Source organism: Magnolia sinica, chromosome 1 (assembly GCF_029962835.1).
Source record: "Magnolia sinica isolate HGM2019 chromosome 1, MsV1, whole genome shotgun sequence".
NCBI lineage: Eukaryota > Viridiplantae > Streptophyta > Magnoliopsida > Magnoliales > Magnoliaceae > Magnolia > Magnolia sinica.
In genome coordinates, this window is record NC_080573.1 from 127,336,121 (window position 1) to 127,361,218 (window position 25,098).

At 40.8% G+C, this 25,098-nt stretch overlaps 1 protein-coding gene across 6 annotated transcripts; it reads left to right on the plus strand.

The window, feature by feature from the left end:
- Positions 1 to 1,714: 1,714 nt before the first annotated feature.
- LOC131257929 (protein FAR1-RELATED SEQUENCE 5-like) lies at positions 1,715 to 23,707 on the plus strand. Of its 6 annotated transcripts, XR_009177726.1 has the most exons (7): positions 1,715 to 1,870; positions 3,280 to 6,187; positions 6,283 to 6,322; positions 6,423 to 6,464; positions 23,068 to 23,212; positions 23,319 to 23,399; positions 23,484 to 23,707. XR_009177726.1 is itself a non-coding variant. In XM_058258892.1 (5 exons), the coding sequence occupies exons 2-3, from the start codon at positions 3,317 to 3,319 to the stop codon at positions 6,316 to 6,318; spliced, it is 2,907 nt and encodes a 968-aa protein (XP_058114875.1). In that variant the 5' UTR covers positions 1,715 to 1,870; positions 3,280 to 3,316; the 3' UTR covers positions 6,319 to 6,322; positions 6,423 to 6,464; positions 23,484 to 23,707. The 6 variants fall into 6 exon arrangements, 1 of the variants encoding a protein (XP_058114875.1); XR_009177716.1 differs by having other exon boundaries at positions 6,283 to 6,464; XR_009177721.1 differs by having other exon boundaries at positions 6,283 to 6,464; positions 23,322 to 23,399.
- Positions 23,708 to 25,098: the final 1,391 nt, after the last annotated feature.

Sequence of the window (25,098 nt, forward strand, 5' to 3'; positions counted from 1 at the left end):
CAGGCAGGTCCACTCATCATTCATCAGGACACGTGTACGTTGAACATGACAACTGGAGTTTTCTAAAATGTAGTTGTTTTCTTAGAACCGTGGCACATATGATATTTGATCTGATTGATCTGATTTTTCTACAGGGTTATTTAAACGTCGGGGCTCATCTGATGAATGGCTCAGATGCCCGGAAAATATGCCCCACTCGTCCACGTGGCCGCGAGTGGAGGGCTGCGTGTAGGCTTATCAAAGAAAGCAAAATACAGTCTCCGCCGGGAGAGCATATCGATCCGTAGGCTTGCACAAAGCAACTGTCCATATGCCAGACAAGCACATTACTCACCGTCCAAATGGTTGGTCCCACTGTAGGTGGGGCACTACACCACAATCAGATATGTTTGACAAATCCCTACACCCTTCGCAATAAACATCTTCTTGCTTAATCGGGACCATTCACATTTTATGGATGTAACCTATCAAACAGCTAAACAAAATCATCCGTTCATAATTTAATGGACTACACCACTTTGGACGGTTGGGATTTAGGTACGTAATTCAACGCGTACAAAATCTATTTGCACGCGCATGTATCGTCCCAGTCTTCCACCGGATAGATTACTTGTAGTAATGCTGCGAACGCGCACCATCATCTAAGACCTCCCTCATCATGAAAGCATGAGAACATGAATAGTGTCCTGAGTCAGCTATATCGCACAAGTAGGGCCCACATTTCTTTGATCCAGACTGTTGATCTTATGTAATCTACCTCATATGGGTGACCACGAAAGATCTCTTCTATACTGGAAAGATCAAATTCATCAAATATTTTTCCATTTTTCGGACAGTTGTTTTAATTTTTCCCAACCGTCAATTTCAGTTTATGATAGAATAGTTAGGAATTCATAACCTAAGTGGTTTTGGGCGATTCCTGCGTCCACGGGAAGCTGATGAAGTTCAACGGTATAGATCATGAAAACGTGGGCCCCACTTAGATATAATGGGCGCATCAGGACACTATATACAGTGTCCTAATACAGAGGAAGGCCAGCAGTCTCTTGATGTGTATTTTGTGCATGCCGGCCCATGGTTCTGTGAGCCCGTCCGTTAACCTGTGGGCTCCACGTGGTTGGCAGATTCCTCATATATGTCCCAGGTTGGGAAATCCTAACCCTTGGATCAGGGGCCTACAAATAAACGGCTGAAAAAGAGCCTCTCTAAGCCAACACGCGCGTACAAGTTAAACCATCTACACACCAGCAACGGTATAGGAAAACAGGTACAAGATGCAAGCCATCCATCGCATGGGTCCCACATCAGGGCAAAAATTTTAATGCCCGTCTGCGAATCAAGTAATTAAGTTACTAAACAAATGAACGGCTGCAATGGACTTGGAAAGGTTATTATCAGTCGTCCAACTATTTTTAAAATTTTGGACCACCTGATCAGCGGACCAGCCTGAATTTAAAGGCAGATCATCTACATAATAAGAACCACCTGATGGACGGAGTAGATCGGGCACTTGTGTGCCATGACGGCGTACGTGGCGGAGTACAAACGCGTGTTGGTTTAGCAAACCACAGCAAAGGCCCAGAAATAAAAGCCATATGATTAGAGGATTGGAAAGTCTCAAATTTTCAGAATTTCATAGGAAAATCCAATCCGCAGCGTGTCCCTTTCTTTCAATGGCTCGGATAAACGAATAATGGGCCCCGTTTGTACGGACAGGTCGCCTCAGGACAGAATTCACGTCCTGACGCCTCAGGACTATAACTTCTCCCTCGTCAGACCTCTCTCTCGCTCTCTCCCCCAAAATCCACAGAAGAGGAGACTCGATCATGGTTCCATAGAAAAGATCATACGCGTAATTGAACAAAACAAGGTCAGTCACTCTCTCTCTCTCTCTCTCTCTCTCTCTCTCTTCTTTGATCTATTCAATGAAAGGGAAATTAGAGTTTTGGGAGTTCCAAAACCCATCTATGACAATACCATTGTTGCAGCTGTTTTGATTACTTTACCTTTTCTTGCCATGAAATTTGGTATTTTCTATGCTAAAAGCTATGGCTTTTGTTGCCGTGAAGGAATGACAGACACCCAGTTAAAAAATTAATAAAAAATAGAAGTGAAATCTCTAAATTATGTGGGTTTTTTATGATTAAGTATTTTAGTTTTCTCATCCTAAAGTCAGATTTTTAGGAGCTGGAGTTTTGCCTTGTTGAGGCATAAAATCAGTACAAATGCTTAGAAAAATAGTGAATTTAAATAACCAAAAACTTTTGATTTTGTCTTTTAAAACTGGAATTTGAATTGGGATATTGGACTTTGTGGAGTGATAAGAGAAACCCGTCTCAGCATTGGGGGGCGGGGGGTTGTGGTCAGCGCGGGAAGGGTAGAAAGAAAGAAATTTGTGGGGTCAAGAAGCATTTCAGTTTTCTCAGCCGAAATTCAGATTTAAATAAGTCGTTGGCATCTCTCTGCCGTAAGTTCTGTCTGTAGAAACCAGTATCCAAGCCAGGTTTACTGCTTTCGCAGAGGAATAACAAAAGCCTACCTCTGAAAGTGGCTAAAACTATAGAATATTGCTGGTTTCATAGTGCTACGGGTTTCTATTTTCTCAGCTTAAAAGAGAAGAAAAACAATTTTAAAAAAAAAATAAAAAAATGTGAGTTGTGTTTTTGCCTTTTAAGGTCCAAATCAGGAAAAAATGATTTGAAAACCCCTACAACTGTTGTTTTCAAGCTGTCTGCCGTAATTTTTTCCTTTCTATCTAGAGTTGATTTTGTTTTTTAAAGAAAAAAAGAAAACCCATTCTTAAAAGGTTCATCAAAGAAGAAAATAGAAACTGTAGATATTTTGAGGATAAGCATTTCAGTTTTCTTGGCCAAAAATCCGATTTTGATGAGTTTCAGTTTGCCTTTGGAGGTCTGAAACCAGGAAGCACTTGACATACACCACCCTTTCTTTCTTTAAAACCCAGTATTTTGTGTTGAGGTTAATTCATAGTACCTTTTGTTGATCAAGGTGGACCACTTGCAACACATAGAGCTTTGATTTAATAGCACCAATTTTATCTGGTAAATTTGATCTTTGGTATCTTTTATTGAGTAGTTTTATGCTGCCAAACGGAATTTGTGCTTTTGTAAATAACTTTTTGCACCTACCATTGTCTTGATTAATGATTCCAACCCCGTGGGTTTTTGGGATTGTTGTATGCAACTCTTTTAATGGTAGTCGTCGTAGAAACTCTAGACCTGTTTTTGGGAGACTGAACTCATATGTTCATTTCTTCAGGCATTTGTAGGAAAAGGACCGGTTATAGCAAACTACCATGGACAACCAGGAAGTTAATTTGGAAGACAATCCAGGTCCTCGTTTGGGTATGCGGTTTAAAACTGCAAATGAAGCATACAAATGGTATAATGAATATGCTCGCCAGGTTGGTTTCAGCGTGCGCATCAATCATCAGGAGAAATCAAGACGAGATGGGGAAGTTATTTCCAAATCATTTGTATGTTCCAGGGAGGGAAAACGCCGGGACAAATACGAGAATAGAGAGAATAGAAAGAAATCTGTCACACATACAAGAGTAGGGTGCCAAGCATTTCTTATGGTGAAGAGAAGGAGAGGTCCTGGGGAGGATGGTTGGGAGGTTACAAAATTCCACGTGCTTCATAATCATGATTTAGTGTCTCCAGCCAAAGCGCAGTGCCTTCGATCACATAAGAGGAGACGGTATAATCCAGAGCATTTTATTGAAAATGGTGCAAATGTTCAAGTCGATAATGCATTTTCTTCATTTGAGGAAGGATCCGGGGCGTCAGTAAGTTACATGGCCTTGGGAGGTAATGCCACAGAATCTGGGGTGGTGACGAATGTTGAGGGTTGCGTAAGTGAAGCTAACACAGCTGTAGAATACATGAGATCAAAAGACGGTGCTGTTTCTTGTGATGAGGAGATGGACACCGAGCCCTCTCCCACCTTGAAAGACGGTTCAGGTCTTCGCTTGGGTATGCAGTTTAAAACTGCTGATGAGGCGTACACATGGTATAACAATTATGCTAGGCAAGTCGGCTTCAGCGTGCGCATCAATGGTCAAGAAAAGTCTAAACGTGATGGAGAAGTTATTTCTAGAGTATTTGTCTGTTCTAGAGAAGGAAAACGTCGTGATAAAGATGTAAATAGAGAGAAAAGAAGTAAAGGTGAGCAAGTGAATACAAGGATAGGGTGCCAGGCATATCTTATGGTCAAGAGAAGAAGGGGTCCTACAGAGGACATTTGGGAGGTCACAAGGTTTCATGAACTTCACAATCATGATTTAATGTCTCCAACAAAAGCGATTTTCCTTCGATCACACAGGAGGGTAAAACCTACTGCCGAAAATTATATTGAAAATCTATCCGGTGTGCGTGTTCATGGGGATAATACCTTGCCTTCACCAGTAGAAGGGACTGGTGGGCTTGGAAATGTTGGTGTTAGTCCACGAAATTTGTACAATCATCTTAGTACGAAAAGGCGGGAGGGCCTTGCAAAAGGAGATGCTAAGACAGTCCTTGACTACTGTAAAGAAATGCAAAAGAACAATCCTAGTTTCTTTTACGCGATGCAAATTGATGAGGAAGATCGCTTGTGTAATTTTTTCTGGGCCGATGCTAGGTCAAGGATGACTTATAGGTACTTTGGTGATGTTGTGTGCTTTGACACAATGTATAAGATAGACCAATATAAAATTCCATTGGTTCCATTCACCGGAGTGAACCATCATAAGCAGCCAGTGTTGTTTGGTTGTGCATTATTATGTGAGGATACGGAAGCTTCATTCGTTTGGTTATTTACTGCATGGCTTGACGCAATGCATGGGCGGCATCCGGCCACATTTATTACGGATCAAGATGAAGCAATGGCTAAAGCAGCTGCGCGGGTATTCCCAAGAACAAACCACCGGTTATCCATGTGGCACATTGTAAAAAGAGCACCAGATAAGTTGCCACAAGTCTACAATGCGCATAAGAGTTTTGGTGACGACTTCCATGCGTGCTACAGGTTGTCAGAGACGATTGATCAGTTTGAAGAGAGGTGGAGGCAGCTCATCATTGATTATAATCTTGGGGAGAATGCATGGCTTCAGTCATTATATGAAATTCGTGAAAAGTGGGTTCCTGCTTTCACAAGGAACACCTTCTGTGCAGGGATGTTCACATCGCAACAAAATGCTGGTATGAATTCATTTTTTGATGGGTATGTTGGTAAGAAAACAACCTTGCAGGAATTCGTCAAGTTGTATGATAAAGCACTCGATCATCGGTACAATCAAGAGTGTGAAGCAGATTTTCAAACGCTCTACACTAATCCAGTTTTGAAGATATATTTGCCTATGGAACCGCAATCTACAGATGCATACCCGAGAATTAGCAATCCAGTTTTGAAGATGCAATTGCCTATGGAAATACAAGCTGCGGAGACGTACACCAGAGTAGTATTCAAGGAATTCCAGGAGGAGTTGGTGAGAAGTCTATCTTACACTGTTGAGGAAGTTGAGGGTGGTTGGGATCTCAAGACTTATAGGGTGAGACAATATTGGCATGAGATACGACCACATACGGTTACGTTCAACGTATCAGAGACGAGGGCAACTTGTACATGCCTCATGTTCGAGTCTGAAGGCATTCTCTGTCGACATGCATTAAAAGTTTTCTTGACAAGTGGCGTTCTAGAGCTCCCATCTTATTACATTTTGGAACGATGGACAAGAAATGCAAGGATTAGGGATGTATACGATCAACAAGAAGTCATTATGCCAGCTGATTTGAAGAAATCTGTGACCCTGAGATATAACGATTTGTGTCGGCGGGCCATTAAATGTGCAGAAGATGGGGCGACATCTGTTGAAGTTTATGATATGGCAGTTTCAGCAATAGAGAGGTGTTTGAAAGAAATAACTGAAGCCAAAAAGATTGAAGCAAGAAATGCACAGCTTAGCGCTCTGTTGACCGGAAGTATACAAGAGGACCACATGGAGGAAGCCAGTCAAGTGGGCCATCCCAGTAACCAAATAAATTTGCATGATCCTCCTGGCATGGTCACAAAAATAGGCCCTTCTAATCAAATGTTTGACAGGCAACGGAAGGTCATCAAGACTTGCAGTGTTTGTAGGGGGAACGATCACGACAAGCGTAAATGCCCGCACATTGAAGGCCACAGGGTAATATAAAAGTTCATCTTTACTTTATCTGATCTGTTGGTGGTATATTATCAGCATCCATTGTTTATAAAGTTCATTACATCTTTTTTCCATAGGAATATGCAGCAGTTCTCCCATCTAGACATTTATAGATAGGTAAAGCTTGGTGTAGCAACCTTTCCAGTTCATGACTATGGAAAAAGAAGTTACTCCATTGAAGAATGGTCTTTCACTCTTTCCATTTTCGACCTTGCAGCGAAGCTACTAAGGTCCACCTCCAAATGGAGTCACCTATAAGGTAATTTTACAATGTCGGCTCATTTTGTATTAATAGAAACATCACATGAGCTCTTTTACTTTTTCGGCTTCCTAGAAATCAGTCATGGTCTTCTTTTTCTTTTTCTTCAATGGATGAGTGTCGCCAACATACGACGAATCTCGGGTTCCTTCCTTGGCCAAATGATCGGCCCACCAGGGATAATATTGAAAGAAATCAAGTTCAAAGGCAGTTGCCCTTTAATTTCAATTACAAGAAATTGTTGCTTCCAAGGAGGGGTTGCTCTTGGCATCATCTGCTATGATGATCCTTGAACCACCTTCTAAATTCCCACCCACCCCCCAAAAAAAAAAAAAAATTGTGTGTTTTTAACATCTATTTAATGATATACCAGTCTATCTTTAATAAGAATGTTGTCTGTCAGCCTAACCTATTGAAATTCAGATAAATAGGCCCTAACCAAACACAAAATCAAGCATGATTTGGTGTATTATGGCCCATTACATTGAAATGCAACAAAAAGAAGATGAAAAATGAAAAAGAAAGAAAAAGAGATGGTTTACTACCTTTTCCAATTTTCCTCAAAATGGTCCAATCTAATTTGATTCATTGAATCCTGCTCACAACTTGTATCCAGTGTTCGAAATATCGGTATTGCGCAATGTATCGCACCTGAGGGATACAGATACGTATCGGTTATCGCAGGGGATATATCGTTCGTATCGCGTAATTTATCACACTTTTTGGGAAACATGGGGAAATATTGAGAAAATAGTTGAATTTTTTAATGAAACTTCAGGGATGATTAAAAAATACCTTAATACATACTTTTAAATCATAAAATATAAATTAAAAAAAATAAATTTAAAAGTACACATAATAGGTTTTCTTTGTATAGGGTCATAAGCTATGCGCTGTCTGACTGAACTTATGCAACTAAATTTGTGTGTAGTTATAAATTTTACATCTAGTTAGTAGATATTTAATTGGTTGATAAAAAAAATTCTAACCTCTAAGGACACTTAATTGTTAAAGTAAGACTATTGGACACAATTACTATTATGTGGGCCCCACCTCGATGTATGTGTTGTATATCTACGCCCTCCATCCTTCTTGTCAATTCATTTTGGGGCATGGCCCAAAAAATGAAGCAGATCAAATTCTCAGGTGTACCACACCACAAGAAACAATGAGGCAAAATGAATGTTTGATTCTCACTGTTTCATGTCGTGTGGCCCACTTGAGCTTTGGATCTACTTAATTTTTTGGCACATGCCTTAATATACTCAGAAAAATGGATGGATGGACTAGATTTCTTATAAACATCATAGTGGGCCCCACCACAAGCCCCACAGGACCGTTCATCTCTAACTAGTTCCCAACGAAACCCAGATTGCCTACTGATGTTGTCAACAACCAGTATCTACTGAATGGTGTTGTGTGGGCCCCACCATAATATATATTTTTTTATCTACTATGTCCATCCATTTTTCCAAATAAATTTAGACCATAATGCCAAAAATGAGGCAGATTAAAATCTCATATGGACCACACCACAGGAAATGGTGGAAATTGACGCCCACCATTAAAAACTTCTTAGGGCCACAACCGTTGAATCGCAAGTCTTTAGATGAATCTGATATTTGTGTTTTCACTTCATCAAGATCTTTGTGACCTAATCAACAAGTTGGATGGCAAATAAAAATTACAATGGGCCCTAGGAAGTTTTTAATGGTGGTCGTTCAATCACAACTTATTTATTCTTGTGTGGTCCACTTGAGATTTGGATTTGCCTCATTTTTAGGATCATGCTCTAAAATAATACAGAAAAATAGATAAATGGCATGGATATAACACATACATCATGGTGGGGCCCACATAGTACTGTCCAGTAGCCACCTGGCCACTAGGCATGGGCAGCATCAGTAGGACCTTGACTGTGGGACCCACCATAATGTATGTGTTGTATCCTAATTCACTGTGTACATCCTAATTCACACCGTGTACATCGACACCATGTACATCCTAATTCACGTCAACAACTACGTGGGTGGGACCCTGTCTGTGGGACCCACCATGATGTATGTGTTGTATCCAAACCATCCATCAATTTGGAGTGATCATTTTAGGGCATGAACCAAAGAATTATGCCGATCCAAAGCTCAAGTGGACCCTGCCACATAAAACAATGGGGACAATGATGCCCACTGTTGAAACCTTCCTAGGGCCTACCATGATGTTTATTTGAGATCCAACTTGTTCATAAGGTCTCACAGACCTGGATGAAAGGAAAAACAAATATCAACTTGATTGAAAACTTTTGTGGCCCCTAAGAATTTTTCAACGTTAGACATTTAATTCACACCGTTTCATGTGGTGTGGTTCACTAGATCTTTATATATGTTTTTTTAAAGCTCAAGCCATAAAATTATCTGATAAAATAGATGAACGGTGTGGATGTAAGACATATACATTACAATGGGCCCCACAGTTAGGGACCCATCGAGCGGATCCATCAAAACCACGATCGGAGTGAGTTGGGTACTCCCCAGTCCGCGCTGCACATGGAACTAGCGATGTGGGTAGTACCCTGACTGTGGGCCCCACCATGATGTATTTGTTGTATCCACCCCGTCCATCCATTTGGAGAGATTATTTTAGGGTATAAATCAAATAACGAGGCTGATCCAAAGTTTAAGTGGACCCCACTACAGAAAACAGTGGGGAAAGTGATGTCCGCCGTTGAAATTTGACAACTTACGGTGGGATCCACCATTATGTTTATTTGAGATCCAACCTGTTCATAAGTTCATGGAGATATGGATTAAGGAAAAACACAAATGTCAGAGTGATAAAAAAAAATTTGTGGCCCTCGGATCTATTAGATTGAATTTCTACCATTCAATGGGGAAAATCCAATGAGTTGGATCTATTAGGCCAAAAATATTTTGATTTCAACAACACACCAGACCACAGGAAGGTTTTGTTGGCATCATTTTATTTAGAGCAAGAAGCAATCCATTGGTATCAATGGATGTGAAGAATGGTCGGGGTAATATTATGGCCAGATTTCATAGATTTTTTGTGTGCATGATTCGAGTCCGAATTTGAAGATTTTGCAGGATTCCTTGCAAATTTCTGACAAAACTCCACAATCAAAGAATACCAAGGTGAGTTTGAAAGATTTGGGTGTTGGACAACCTGGCTAAAATAGTCTCATTCAGTTCTGTGTGGATTAAAAGATGATATCAACCTGGATTTTAGCCATTGCCATCATCCATGGTGATGGGATTGGCTAGGCTGCAAGGCGAGAAACATACTCTACAAAAGCGTCAATCAAGGATTCCATTGGCAGCAATGACTTTGGCAAATACCAGCAGGAGAAAACAAGCTGACTACTCTTCCCATAAAGCGACTCACTAGTCATGTCCACATAAATGAAGGAGCAACGTGACAAGGGCCTGCTGCAATTATGATGAAAAATTTGCCCCTGGTCACCATTGCAAAACTCAACAACTTTGCCTTCTTATTCATGGTCGATTCACCCCACAATGAAGAGGATGGTGGACCTAATTTGGCATAGAATCTAGATGATGGCTAAACACAACATTGAGGACAAGTTTGAAATAAAGGAGGGGGGAATGATATGAAACTTTCTAATAGATTTGCATGGGGGACGGGAATGATATGAAACTTTGTAGTAGAGTTGGCTGGAATTGAGGGATAGTATCTTCATGGGATAATAAGTTAATAGTTGATTTGATGTTGATTGGTTTTGTAGGGTAGTGTTCGTAGTATCGGTATCGTTACATGCATCGCTGACTGTGGATGTGGAAACATGTATTGATATCGTTGATACCTCGAAATGTATTGCTGATTGAGGGAAACATTGGAGAAACATTGGGGAAATAGTGGAATTTCTCGATGGAACTTCAGAAGATGCTAAGATACATATATTTGCATATTTAGGAATCAAATAATTGCAAAAATGATGTGTACATAACAAGTTTTGCTTTAATGGGGGCCAAAAAGCATGTAAATGCTGAAGCATGGAAACATTGGGGAAATATGGGGAAAATGGTGGAATTTCTTAATGATATTTCAGCAAATGCTAAAATAGATATATTTGCATATTTAGGAATCAAATAATAGCAAAAAAGATGCATACATAATAAGTTTCCCTTTAATGGTAATTTTAGTGTTGATCAATCAGCTTTTTAAATATCCCAATATGCTGACGACACGATTCTTTTTTGCGAGGCGGATGAGGTGCAAGTGGATAACTAGAGAAAGATCATAACTTGTTTTAAAGCGGAATCAGGTTTGAATTGAAGGTAAATATAAGTAAAAATGAGTTGCTAAGGGTTGATCTTTTAACAGAAGAAGTTTTAGGCCTTGCTGTCAGGTTTAGATGTCAAGCCAGCTCATTTTCATCCACATATCTTGGGCTCCCTTTGTGTATTGGTAAGCCAGCTAACTAGTTATGGGATAAGGTGATTGAAAGGTTTGAAGGAAAGCTTTCGAGGTGAAAAAGTAGATATTTGTCTATGGGAGGCGGCTTGACTTTAATTTAATCAAAGCGGCAATGTCAAATCTCTTGATCTATTTCATGTCGCTCTCTAAGTGTCCAAATGAGTGTTGTCTAGGTTGGAAAAGTTAAAGTGGGATTTTCTATGGCAAGGATCAGAAGAAAAACATAAGCTCCATTCACTCAAATGGAATGAGGTGTGTAAACTGATTGAGGAAGGAGATGTGAGCATTAGGAAGCTTGAGCAAATGAATTTAGCCCTTTTAGGGAAATGGATGTGGCGTTTTGGATTTGGAGTTGGGGGGGGGGGGGGGGGGTGGGGGGGATCTCATGTTTGTATAAGGTGACTTCGATGTGGAAGTCGATAGCGAGCTTAAGAAGACAATTTGTGGAGAGCTAGGCTTTTCTTTAGGTAATGGAAAAAGTATTCATTTTTTGGAGGATGTTTGGTTGGGGGAGAAGGCTTAGGTGAAGTCTTTTCGACGCTAGCAAGAATTTCAAGGGAGGCAAACAACTCGGTGGGTAAATGTTTCTCTTTTAGAGGTGAAGAAGTTATTTGGGTTCACCATCTCCTTCGGAACTCATCGGATTTAGAGATGGAGGATTTGGCTCAGGCCTTGTTGCTTCTAAGCAAAGTGGCCCCATTGCCGAAAGAGAGGGTCTGGTGTGAAGGAAAGAAAAATCGGGAGTTTTTCCGTAAAATCTTGGTATAAGGCTCTAAGTGGGCCTTCCAAAATCATTGTTCTCATACAGCTCTAGTTTGGGATGTGGTGCTTCCCTAAAGTTTGCAGTATTGGCTTGGCTTGTAAGTAGGAAAAGGGTTTGATTCTAACGAATGTTTGTGTTATGTGTTTGCGAGAAACTAAGTCAGTAGATCATCTCTTTCCCCCATGCCCTTTTGTGAGATGTATTTGGTATAGTTTTATGCACATTTTTGGGATTTCATGGGTAGTGCCGATATCAATTGAAGGTTTCTTCCCTATGTGGCATGGAGGTGGAGTGGGCAAGATAGGCAAGGTTTTGTGGAGAATGTCTCTATTGGCGGGTCTGTGGTTTCTTTAGAGAGAGGAATAGTCGTCGTTTTAAAAATAGAAGCATGCGAATTTCAGATGTGCTTGAAAAGGCGAAATCAAGTGTAATGGAATGGGCAGTAGCCCCAAATATTGCAGATAGAAGGTTTTTTTTTGTTTTTTTTTTTAATCTTTTCCTTGTCTACTTTGTAATTCTTTTGGCTTGGCCTTTAATCAATAAAATTATTCCCTTTCCAAAAAAAAAAAAACATGTATCGCTGACTCAAGAAAACTTTGATACAAACACACATGCGTGATCCATTGATCCATCTAACCATCCATCCATGCATGCATATATACATAAAATGACACATGCATGCATGCATACATACACACATACATCCTTCTATCCATGAATACATACTTCCGTAATCTATCAATCCATCCATGTGTGGCATACATACATATACACACATTCATGCATTTCATTTAAAACTTTGATATGGAATTTTTTTTAAATAAATAGATTTTTGGCAATATCGATATGTCGATGATATTATTGATTATATCGCCGATACATTGGCGATACAAGCGACATCTAGAATTTATACAGTCAAAAATGTCACAATACATTGGCGATACTTTGTGATATATTAGTGATATATGATTGATACTTGGAATTTCTAATACTACAAATATTATCGGTATCATTGAGCTGGCGATACCAATAATATCAGCGACACTAATAGATAATATCATCAATATTGGGAATAGTGTTGGGGTGGCAATGGACTGGGCGGCCCAAGTAGGGCTAGGGCTAGTGGTTGGGCCCCTAAACTTGGCCCGAGGACCAGGCCATGACTTAAAATGAGGCCTAGTGTTTGAGCCGAGCCGAGCCGAGCCAAGCTCGGTGATGAATGGCTTTGGCTTGAGGACCCAACCTCAGCTTGAAATCTAGGCCCGGTGTCTACGTTGGTCTAGGCTAATACCAATGATGAATGACCCGATCCACTCATTAAATGAGTCACGGTTATACATTAGAAATGGATGATTTAAAGACACTTGTGAACAGTTCCCATTCAATGTATGTGTAATTTCAATGCAATTTTTTTATCCAGGGTTAAGTTTCTCTAATTAAAACTATTTATATCATAGTACTTGTCATGGATGGAGGGGATATCTCAAAAAAATTACTTAAAATTGGATTGTTTCAAGCCTTTGCTCATTTACAAACAGGGTCCAGTCCCATAGGGCTAGGCCTTTTTAGCCCAATTAAGGGCAAGCCAAGGCTTAGGGGACTAGGGCCGGGTTTCGGCCAACCTTGGCCTAGCCCTAGCCTAGCCCATTGCACACCCCTATTGGTTTGCATTATTTAGGAAAGTTAGTTATGCAAGCATCTTTGATTGATATGGTTAGTGATTTTAGGATTGGAATGAAGTCGAGTCATCATAGCTATCTTTTTTTTTTAAAAGATAAAGAGCAATTTTATTAGAAAAATGCCGGAAGGCGACAATATCTTGCAACAACCCTAAGAGGAAAAGAAAGAGTCGACCGAATCCCTTAAGGCCGAAGCCCAATCTTACAAATTACTTTTTCCTTCTAGAAAACCTTCAATACCGAACCACATTCATTTTTGAAACATCAATTATTTCCTCCTCCCAAATGGCCCATAACCCAACTAGCAATGCTAACCTCTACAGCATTACCTTTTCTTGCCAAAACCACCCTTGCCTCACTAAGAACATGCCATCAATGGACCCAAGCAACCCCCAAAGAACTTGAAAGAGATAAAAGAATTTCTCCTACACCAACCTCGCAAATGGACAATGGACAAACAAGTGATTTACCAATTCTACCTTGCTTAACGCATAGGACACGCATTAGGAATGGCCATCGATCTCTTTTGGAAGTTGTTGATGGTTAGGATTCTATTCCTTCCCATCAACCAAGTGAAAGTTGCGACCTTCAGGGGAGCTTCATAACTCCAAACATGCATCGTGCAACTTGAGCATGAAACTGGTGAGGCCTTAGCAAGTAAAAGGTAGGAAGACCGAACTGAGAATCCGTCGGTCTTATCTATCCACCACTTCAAGGTAGCTTTCTCCCCATCCAGAGGGAAAATTCCATGGAAACATTGAAGAGCTCGAATGAACTCATCCAAGTTGACTCACACTCTCTCTATGCCATCCATGGAAAAACATCAAGTAATTGTAATGTTTGCTTACAAAGCCATCCTTGTCAACCCTGGGAATTTAGCATGAAGTGGAACATCACATATCCAAACGTCCTCCTAGAATTGTATTCTTTCCCCATCCCCAATAGAGAACGACACCATCTCCTTGTACTTATGGGCTATAGCCACTTGCCCAATAAGGGGCAAGATTCATCAAGCTTAGGCTTCTAATACCTGCACCCCCTTCCCCGTAAGGCAAGCATACTTCTTCCCACTTCATAAGGTGGAACTTGTAAAAGTCTACAACACCTTGCCACCAGAAAGCTTGCTTTCTAACCTATCTATCACCTACTTCGAACATTTGAACAAGGATATGAAATATGGGGGCATATTTGTCATGGTAGCTTTAATAAGAGTAATTGTACCACCCCAACAATAAGTGGATGATCTTCCACAAGGACAATTTGTTTTCCATTTTCTCTATTACTCTATCCCATAGGTGCTTCATCGGCTTCCCCACACAAAATGGAAGCCCAAGATAGGTGGATGGAAACGACTCAACGCTACATCTAAACACGCCCACTAACCTTACCATGTCCTCCCTCTGCATGCGGATCCCTAGTATTACAGTCTTGTGAATATTAATTTTCAAGCCAGAGACTATTTCAAAACACCACAAAATCTTCCTCAAATCATCCACCATGCCTTCCTTCACAAAATATTATAGTATCATTGCGAACAAGAGTTGAGAAATCTGAAGACTGGAATTCCCCACCACAAACTCCTTAATGAGACCGACCTCCTCCCCTTTCACTAACATTCTGCTTAAAGCTTCAATGACAACAACAAACAGAAAGGGGGACAACGGATCCCCTTGGCGAAGACCCCTCAAATTCAATGGTTTGAAATATCTCTTAGGAGAGCCATTAACTATAACCAAATTTTTTGCCAATCTTACACATTCCTGAATCCATCCTCTCCACCTGCTGCCACACCCCTTTTGATTAAGCTTATAATCCAAGAAACCTCAATCTACATGATCATAAGCCCTCTCTATGTCCAATCTACAAACTATGCCCTTCTCCCCAGACTTATGGCACAAATCCACTCACCCATGAGCAATAAGCATGTTGTCCAGAATTTTGTGCCTCGAAACAAAGGCACTTTGAGTTTTGGATATTATATTTGACAGGATGGCATGGAACCTAGATGCCAAAATCTTTGCCAGGATCTTGTAGGGGCTCCCGATAAGGCTTAGTGGTCCAAAATCCTTCAAGCTATTGGCCCCCTCTTTCTTCAAAATAATAACTATGATGGAGCTCCCCAATTCAAACGTTAGTTGGCCGTTCTAAAAGAACTCAACAATGAAGCTCACCAAATCTCCCTTAACTTTTCCCCAAAATTCTTTATGGAAGGCGATTGGAAAGTCGTCCGAACCTAGGGCTTTATTACTCCCTAATGCATCCATTGCAGCTTTGACCTCTTCCTCCGAAATAAGCTTTTCAAAGGAGTTGGCATCTGCTTCCGACAAGCTATTAAACTCCAAGTTATCAAGAGATGGCCAAACCCATTCATCCCCTAACAGTAGCTCCTTGTAGAACTTAACCACAGCCTCACACACATTTTCTTTCTCTCCCACCCTTTCCCCGTCCGCTATGATGCTATGGATTCTATTAGATCTCACCCGCTCACTTGTTATGACATTGAAAATTTTAGTGTTCTTGTCCCCCTCTTTCAAGTTTCAACCAAGTTGCTCACAATCGCTGCTTACATTTTGTCTCTTCTTCTATTCATGTATTCTTGTATTTCAAGGATACACCTTCCTAACCACCTTCTCTTCTTCAAGTAATTCCCCATCCTCCTCCTTGATATCAAACGACCTGATATCCTGCAAGATGGAATCCATATCCCTTTTCCCTAACACAACCTGCTTCTAATCATTAATTTTCCCCTTGAGCAATCTAAGTTTTGGAAATAGCTTCTAACCAACGAAACCTTCAACCTTGAATGACTTCCACCATTCATTAACCAGCCCTCAAAATCCCTCCACCTCCAACAAAAGGAGCTCAAATAAAAATGGGCAAGTATGTAGTTGTCTTCAATCACCTCTAAGAGCATTGGACAATGATCAAAGACAGGGCACGATAAGCCCCTTTCCAAAACCAATGGGAACTTATCCACCTAGGATGATGAAACAAGGAACCTATCTACCCTCGTCATCAACGCCTTCTCCTAGCCATTCGACCATGTGAGCCTAACATCTTCTAAGGGAAGATCCACAAACTCATTCTTGGCTAACCACTCTGAGAATGTCTTCATGTTGCTGGTAATTTTGCCACCCCTGGACTTCTCAAACGTAAACCGCATCACATTGAAGTCGCCCCTGATGCACCATGGCATCTGCCAATTACACCTAAAAGAGTCCATTTCTTCCCATGGCAATGCATGTTGTGACGCCTCTTTTGGAACATAGACAAAAGAGAACACCCAAGAGGAATCAGAAGAGGTTTCCTTGAGATGCACAGAAATGGAGAACTAACCTTTCCAACTCTCTACACAGTTCCAAATCTTATTGTCCCTAATGAATAATCTTATTGTCCCTAGATTCCATTTGGGACAGCATGAGTTTTATTCAACTAGGGTAGTAAGATAGCCATGATTTCATCTAGGGGAACAAGATTTGGAAGAGTCATCCAAAAGATAACTATGATTTCATCTTTGGCCCAAGGGTTAGGCTCATATAAAACACATGTTTTAGTATATATATATATATATATATATATATATATATATATATATATATATATATATATATATATATTTCAATGGTCTCTAGAATCCCTGGCTACCCACCCTACCAATGAGAAACTCCAATTTATTCAAATTTCTGGTCCCCACCAGCACAGAAAAAGTGAACATGATGGTAAGTGTGTCCATCCTTCAAAACACCCCAAGTATTAGAGGCCCTAGGTTTGCCGAAAGATCTCCCATTGATATTGAGCTTCCACCAGCCTATAGGAGGTGGTTTCCAAGATTCAAAATTTAAGGGAGGCCACCAATAGTTTTTGATAACCCCCCTCCACTCACAAAGGATGTAAATGGGGGATCCCTTCGAAGTTTTGAACACTTTGAAAGCAAAGCCCCAATTTGCCAAGGTTACAAGCTAGATTGTCTAAGTTTGGACTTAAATGGAGGAAATGGATCCAGTCATGTGCATCTTCTGCTTAGTTCTTGATGCTGATAAATGGATTACCTTTTGGTTTCTTTAAAGCCTCTCGAGGCCTCTGTCAAAAGGATCCTCTTTTTACATTCATGTTTGTTGTGTTGGTTGAAGCCCTCAGTAAGATGTCAAGCTGAGGGTCTCGTTGAAGGTTTTCATGTTGCTAACTTTCCTCAGGAGATTAACCATCTTGGTTTGCAGATGATACCCTATTATTTTGCAAGACTTCTAAGCACATGCTGGCTAATTTTTGGATCGCTATCAAGTGGTTCGGGGTGGTTTCGGGGCTTAATATTAACCTTGCTATGAGTGAGCTTTTGGGTGTCAATATCTCTTAGGAAGAGGCGTCTTAGTTAGCAGATGTCTTTGGGTGTTAGGCTGGCTCTTTCCCTTCGTCCTACGGGAGCCTTTATGTTTGGGTAAGTCGGCCTTTCATCTTTGGACATTAGTGGAGAGAATGGAAAGGAAGCTTCCTCCTTGGAAAAGCAAGCTTCTCTCTCTTAGTGGTAGGATTAACCTTATCAAAGCTTCCCTCTTTAATTCCCTTTCTATTTCTTGTCTCTGTTTCAATGCCCTAAGTCTATGTTGGCTCAAATTAACAGGCTCTAGAGGGATTTCTTGTGGCGAAAGGGGGTGCTTCCACTAGGAAATTCCACTTGCTTAATTGGAAAGAGGTTTGTTATCCAATTGACTGGTTTTTTTGTTTTTTTTTTTTTTTAAAGCAACGCAGGGAATTCATTAAAAGGGAAACAGATATAGAAGAAAAAAGGAGGACTGCTGAGATAGCAGACGACTCCTAACTACCTAAACAGAAAAGATCAGCCCTATTTAGATCTTTTACATTGACTGCCCATTCTAGTACCAATGATTTGGCCCTAGCTCCCACCCTTTTCGCAGAAGATGATCGATCGTTAAAACATTTGTCGTTTCTTTCCTCCCAGACAGCCCACCAAACAGCAAGAATGGCCAAGCGCCAGATGATCGATTTGGATTTCCCAAGCTTAACCCCATTCCACGCAATCAACAGATTGTCAACCAACTCCGGCATACACCAGGACATGGAGAAAATTTGACAGAACTCCATCAAGATGCCCCAAATAAAGGAACAGTGAACCAACAGATGGTTTATGGATTCCGCCTGATGCATATAACAAAGACAAATGTTCACCAGCTGCATGCCTCGCTTGGCTAGATTATCAATAGTAAGAATTCTGTTGCGAGCCACAAGCCACCCAAAACATTTGATCTTTGGCGGGGCATAATATTTCCAGATAAAAGGGGTCGTCTGAAATTGAGGTTGGGCCGCAGGGTAAATAGTTGCATATAGGGACCGAACTGAGATGGCCGCACCCTTTTCAAGCAGCCACTCAATGGAATCATATTGCGAAAGAATAGGCTTGAAATTAGAGATGAGATTGAGAAGAGCCGTGTATTCGTCAGCCTCGTTGTCATCGAGATGTCTGAAGCACTTAATATCCCATACAAACTAGTCGGAAGAGAAAGACCCGCAGCTTTTGATGAAGGTCCCTCTGTCAGGGGAGAGGCGATAGATGTGCGGGAAGAGGACATTGAGAGGCTTCTCTCCAATCCAAACATCTTCCCAAAAACGAATCACTGAACCATTGCCCAACGCGTACCTGCTATTAGCTATCACGAGATTTTTGACTTTGAGAATTCCTTTCCAAATATGAAAGGCTAATTCGGCCTTACTAGGCAAATGGGTTTGGCATTTTTGAGTGGAGGATTCTAACCTGTGGAGGAGAGCCATAGTTGCCAGGTATGGCTCCTCCCTTAGGGGTTAGTGGATTAAGGATTCATCCCTTTATAGGGCTTCCTTTTTGTGGAAGTTGGTGGCTCATGTTGCCCCACTGTTTTCTGAGGTTCTAAGTTTTGTAGTTGGGGAGGGATCTAGGGTTAGATTCTTGAGGGATGTTTGGCGTGAAGATTCATCTCTTCAAACGTCCTTTCCCGCCTTGGCCGATCTCCATTTGGTAGCCAAAATCTCTATTGCCAGTTGTTTTTCTACTCGAGATTCCGGAGGAGTGTGGACTTCCCCCTGCCATTGGGACTTGAATGATTCCAAATTCGATGATCTAGTGGGCCTTTTGTCTCATTTGCAGGGGATTTTGCCTAAACCAAGAATAAAGGATTTGCTCATGTAGCGCTTAAGCAAGTTTGGAGTTTTTTTTTTTTTTTTTATGCTCTCATTTTGCTCGATGTTGTCCCAATCCGAGCCTGGAGGAGTCACGAGCCATACGGCTTTCCTTTGGTCCTATGGAGCTCCTCCAAAAATTGCAGTCGTTGCATGGCTGGTTGGGAGAAATAGGATTCTCATGATTGGCAATTTGCACAAAAGATCTTTGGTGCTTCCCAATGCCTGTCCTCTCTGTCTGGGAGCTAAGGAGTCTATCGACCATCTTTTTATCCATCATTCCTTCTCTTGGTGGTGTGGTCTGTCATTCTCCAATCTACGAACGTGAGCTAGGTAATGCCTAGTTCGATCGAAGGCTTATTCCGCTGAGGGCGGGGGATTGCTTTGCTCGCTGAAAGAAACAATTGCTGCTTCCGTAATCTAATAGGTTCTGTAGTTGGTGTCCGCAATCGGGTAAATTTGTGTGTTAGGGAGTGGGTTCCCTTAGTTGTGTGTAGGATTTGGGTTGGTGGGCTTGGGCCTCGGTTGTATTTTTTGTTTTCCTTTTGTTCTTTTTCTCTTCTTCTTTTTCTTTTTTTCTTTTTTGGTTTTTTTGTTTTTTTTTTTTTTTTTTTGTACTTTATTCCTTTTTTTTTTTGGCTTTGTTGTTCTTTTTGGCTTTATCCCTTATAATATTGCATCATCTTTCAAAAAAATACTTAATTTTGGCACCCATTACATTACATAAAAACATACATGATTAGCTGCTTCTCCCAGACTTTGGTTGTTTGTGTTATAGAAAAAATAAAACCTTCTACATAAATGTGTTTGTAATTTTACTTGTCATCAACTATATCATATGCAGATAGTCAGATACTTTTCTGATTCTTTCTAAAATAATTCTCAACAGTTGTTACCACACTGTCGTGGTTCCTGAAACAGAATGACAACATCTGTAACTTCAGTCTCTCACACTATAAAGCATGAAATGAACTCGCAAGAGTGCACTTTTCAAGGGACTTGCTGCTCCCAGTCCACTGCAGCACACATGTGAGATCCTAGACTGCTCAACAGACATAACATGTTTTAGTTCTCATACACTATCAGCCGAATCCTACATGAGTGAACCCAATCTACCGCATCAGATAGGTTGCACATGCAGAAAAATGGACAGATAAACAAGAGTGACCAACTGTCCATATTCAGCATGCACTTGTTGCCCACCTGATCAGCTGTCCAACCTGATTTCTGGGTGAGGGCATATATATATATATATATATATATATATATATATATATATATATATATATATACACACACACACATATATATATAGATCTTCTAGAAGTGCGAGATTAGAAGATGTGATCTCCACACACCTTCAAAAGCGCTCATGTGCCTCTTCGCATTTCTCAGTATGGAGTGGATGCTGGATTCTGTATATTCAAGAACTGTCATACATCTCCCTATATGGATTTCCATGCTCATTGTGATAACTGGAGGGGGCTGCCGCAGAAGAGGATGGCCTCCCTTGTTACATTCCACTGTAAATTTCAGAAAAACTGGAACAGAAATTATAGATAGACCAGCATATAGATTAGCTCTGTTGACACTCTGCATGGTTTTTCAATATAGATAACCTCAGAATTTGGCTCAAAGTATTACAGTGCTCTGTGCAGACTTAGTCTTATGATTCTCTTTTCCTCATAGTTGCATATACATGAACATAGAAATAGAATTTTTTGCTTGCCCGACATGCACCTTTATGAAACACATTCCAACTGGTGAGTGGTGCATCTGTTGGGTCCTACAGTGTAGTTGACCTGGACCTGAAACCAACCTGTTCCACTTAACAATTAGTGCCACACGTGTACATTGAATGTGGACCGTCCAATTCATGTATGTTTCAGCAGCTGATGAGTTGAGCAACCCAGTCTTTTGGGCCAGGTCATCTGCACAGTGGGTCCTACTTGATGCATGGTCGGATGTCCAACAGACATGCTAGGTTGGCACCTATGACCATGTATAGAGGTGTACGTGAGCTTAATAAAGCTCCTAAATGCAGAGGACAAAAAACTGAAGAGTCAGACTCAACTTGGGGAGGCTGCATTTGTTCAAATTTTGTAAATATGTATAGAGTGAGGATTGCTAAGCTCACATAGAAGCATAGATGACAATGAGAGATCCAAAGTCTCCCCTGTCCTCTCCCTCTGGCTTTTAAATCGCATATTGGGAAAAAGTTCTGCAATCTTTTATTGTAAAACTTACTGTAGAGTCTTATGGGCTTGGTTAACTCATGGACTTACCCAATTTTGAGGCCTGTCTATAGTGTGTAGATACTACTAAAACAGGCCAGAATTATGTAGAGTTGCATACAGATCTCTAGAACGTTCTTGAGTTCTCTAGGTGGATCTCATAGCTAGAATTATGTGGAATAGTCCACGAGAGTTCTGGAGTGTTCTTAACAATTGGATGGTTGCTTGACTTGGCCGCAATGGCTAACACTTGGATGGTTGGTTGACTTGGCCACAGAGGGGTTGTAAGCACAAGTGTTGCATGCTCTATGCTTGGGGATGTATTAAGGCCGTGACAAGAGGCTCAATAAGTTGACGCCACTCACATGCTAACACAGTCCCATTGACCCCAAACCCAACCATTACATGCATGCCCCGAATGGTGAGCAAGCAAAGTACGGTCTAGGAAGGGTTGTTTCAAGGCTAACCACTAAGAAGTAAGCACCACACCCATGAAATGCCATGCTCAAGTAGTTGGCTACGCAGAAATAACCAACCGATGTATGATTGCCGACGGACCCCACACTGCACTTAGCACAACTACTATGCATTACCCCCAAAGGGGATTTTGAGAACAGTTGATGTCTAGCACATGTAGTGCAAGACAAGCCCATTGAGTTACTAATTCATTGACCGGTAATGATGTGCCAAACTGGTCCCAAGCCCAGTTAAAGGAGATTTGATGTCAAGAGGGCAATTGATTGTCAAACATTTGCCAAGCAAATTATGAAAGATGGCTCAAATAGCCTGGACAAATCAATATTATCTCACACACCCACACCAATGAGACAAGCAAACGTCCCCGCCGTCATACTTTAATTAGCAATGTTCCCAGAGTTAAGTGGCATGTGGGACACCAGTTATCAATCTGGGCTGTCCATTTGTTCAACACCCTATTGGAAAGGGATGATGCAAAAATCACACCGAATGGATGATGATAACTCTCTTTTTCAGTTTTGGTCATTTGTTATGAGTGTCCATCTTTTATGAGATAGAGCAGCTGGTTAGCATCATCTGATCAAAGATCAAAGTGCTTATTTAGACTCATAACCAACTCACAGTAGGGCCAAGATGATAACTGGACCTAATTTTTTCCTCTGATCAATCTTGATTTTGTTCATTACCAATCAGTAGTTTACAAATGCGCAATGGGTGATGCCATGGGCAGCCATTTGTTGAAGCTAATTTGTGGGAAACTAGCTATTGCAGTAAGGATTACTCGGTCATTTCTTTGTTATCGCATACTAATTTTTAGATCTTTGAACCAGCACATCTTCTGAGACAATCTTGGTTTTGAAGCATTGTAATGCTCGAGCGAAAGAAATACTGTTTTCTTGTTTGATCCTGCAATGCTGCATATGGGACCCACCTTTCAGTAATCTAAGCTGTTGATATGGTGGGTCCCATTAACAGGTAGGCCATCCTCTAATCTCTCTCCTATCAGATAATCCATAACATGATGAAAATGGACAACACAACCAATGGTCCCCATTTAATAGAGGTGCTTGCAATTGTCCAGTAGGGGAGAGTTTGGAGATGTATCTAATCCACCATGGGACCCACCCTGTGAACAAATTGGATTACCAAGTGTGAACTCCATGTACGTTTTTTACCCACTGAATGAATGTTCAATCAGCTATGACATCCTCTCTCCTTTGTTTAATTGATTTGTGTTTTGTTGCAGCTTCTTCAATAGGACTAGGAACTATGCTGGCGTGTACAAATGCTATGATATCGCTGTTTGACCGGTACGTCATCTTGCATCAGTGTTGTATCTTCTCAAGAATGGAAAACTTAGGGAAAAAAACAACAACAACAATATGGCCACTTATGTTAGTGATGTTTATTTGTGCAATTTGTGTATGAAAACAAACCGTGGTGGAAATCTCATTCACCATTACTTTAGTCTATCTCCCTTTAAATGCTCATCATCCAGGCATGCTGATCTGGAAATGTCACCAATGTGGAAGTTTTTGCTGCACGGTTTGTATTTTGAGATGTGTCATTTCCCATAATCTAAGATGACGAATCTTTACTTCAGAAAAGGTTACATCTCCTTAGATTAATGGAAACAATATTTCCAGTCCACAAACTTCTTAATTGCACCCCCACAATAGCAACTTGGGTCATTATGGATTTAAACCACTCATGAGGAAACTTAGTTGTGGTTGAATTGCCACTCATACAGAAAACCTTCCCATAGATTTATATCCGATCTTCTTTCCAATGGTATGTTTGGATGAAAGAAACCTTGGCAGCCAACAGATGCTGACACACATGGGAGGCCCCACATCATCTTTTTCGATCTTTTTTTTTTTCCCTCTTCCCGGCAAAGAAGCCTGGAAATGAGCATGTGTTTCCTTTCGTCTGGACATTGAAGAACTCGTTTCATTTAGAGCATTCTTCTAGCAAACAACAAAGAGAAAAATGACATGGAGCCTTGGGCTCCTTGCCATCCGCAAATGCTGGCTACCCAATGAATCGAAATTCATTTAGGTTTCTTAAATGCAAACAGATGCTGAAGTTGGTTTGTGCTGTGGCATTGCAGGATCCATCGCCTTAGGATAGGAAGTATGCTTGGGTCCTGACATCCATACGAGTCCCATTGTTTGGTGATCCAGACTGTTCATCCATGGATCCCACTGTTTGGACCTTGCCCAAAAACTCTCAGATTGGAAGAAGTTAGCAACCCATCAAGTATTTGCCCATTTAAGTTGAATGTGGAAGCTTGGTGTGTTTTTTCCCCATCTATTTCATGCTTCCAGTCGCAGGGTTGGGATTGTCCCATTGGGGAGTTTTTGCAGCATGTAAGTGGGTCCCATCAGATTGATGGTCTGTATCACAGAATCATGGACCCGTATGTATGGACTGAGGCCCATGGACATTACAGGCCCATTTGGACACCCCCAAATAAGTTACTTTTTCTACTTACAGCAGTAGATAAGTAACTTATTTGGGATTAGTAAGTTTGGTTTAAGATCAATTATAAGTAACTTTTTTACTTAATCACTTCAACTTATTAAGTAGAAACCAAGATAAGTTACTTGAGGCATAATTAGCTTGTCTTAAGTAACTTATGATCCAAACGCCCCTTACATATGATGACGTTTTCATGTGGTTGGAGTTACAATCAATAGGGGTTCGAGTCCTTACCCCTATTGATTGTAAGCGCCCCCTACACGAGGTGTTGGGTTCGATACCCATAGGTGGTGAAATCCCACTAGGTGGCGTGTTGCAATCAATAGAAAGATGAGAACAAAGGCGTCTGCAAACATAAATGATGAACCATGTAGCTTAAA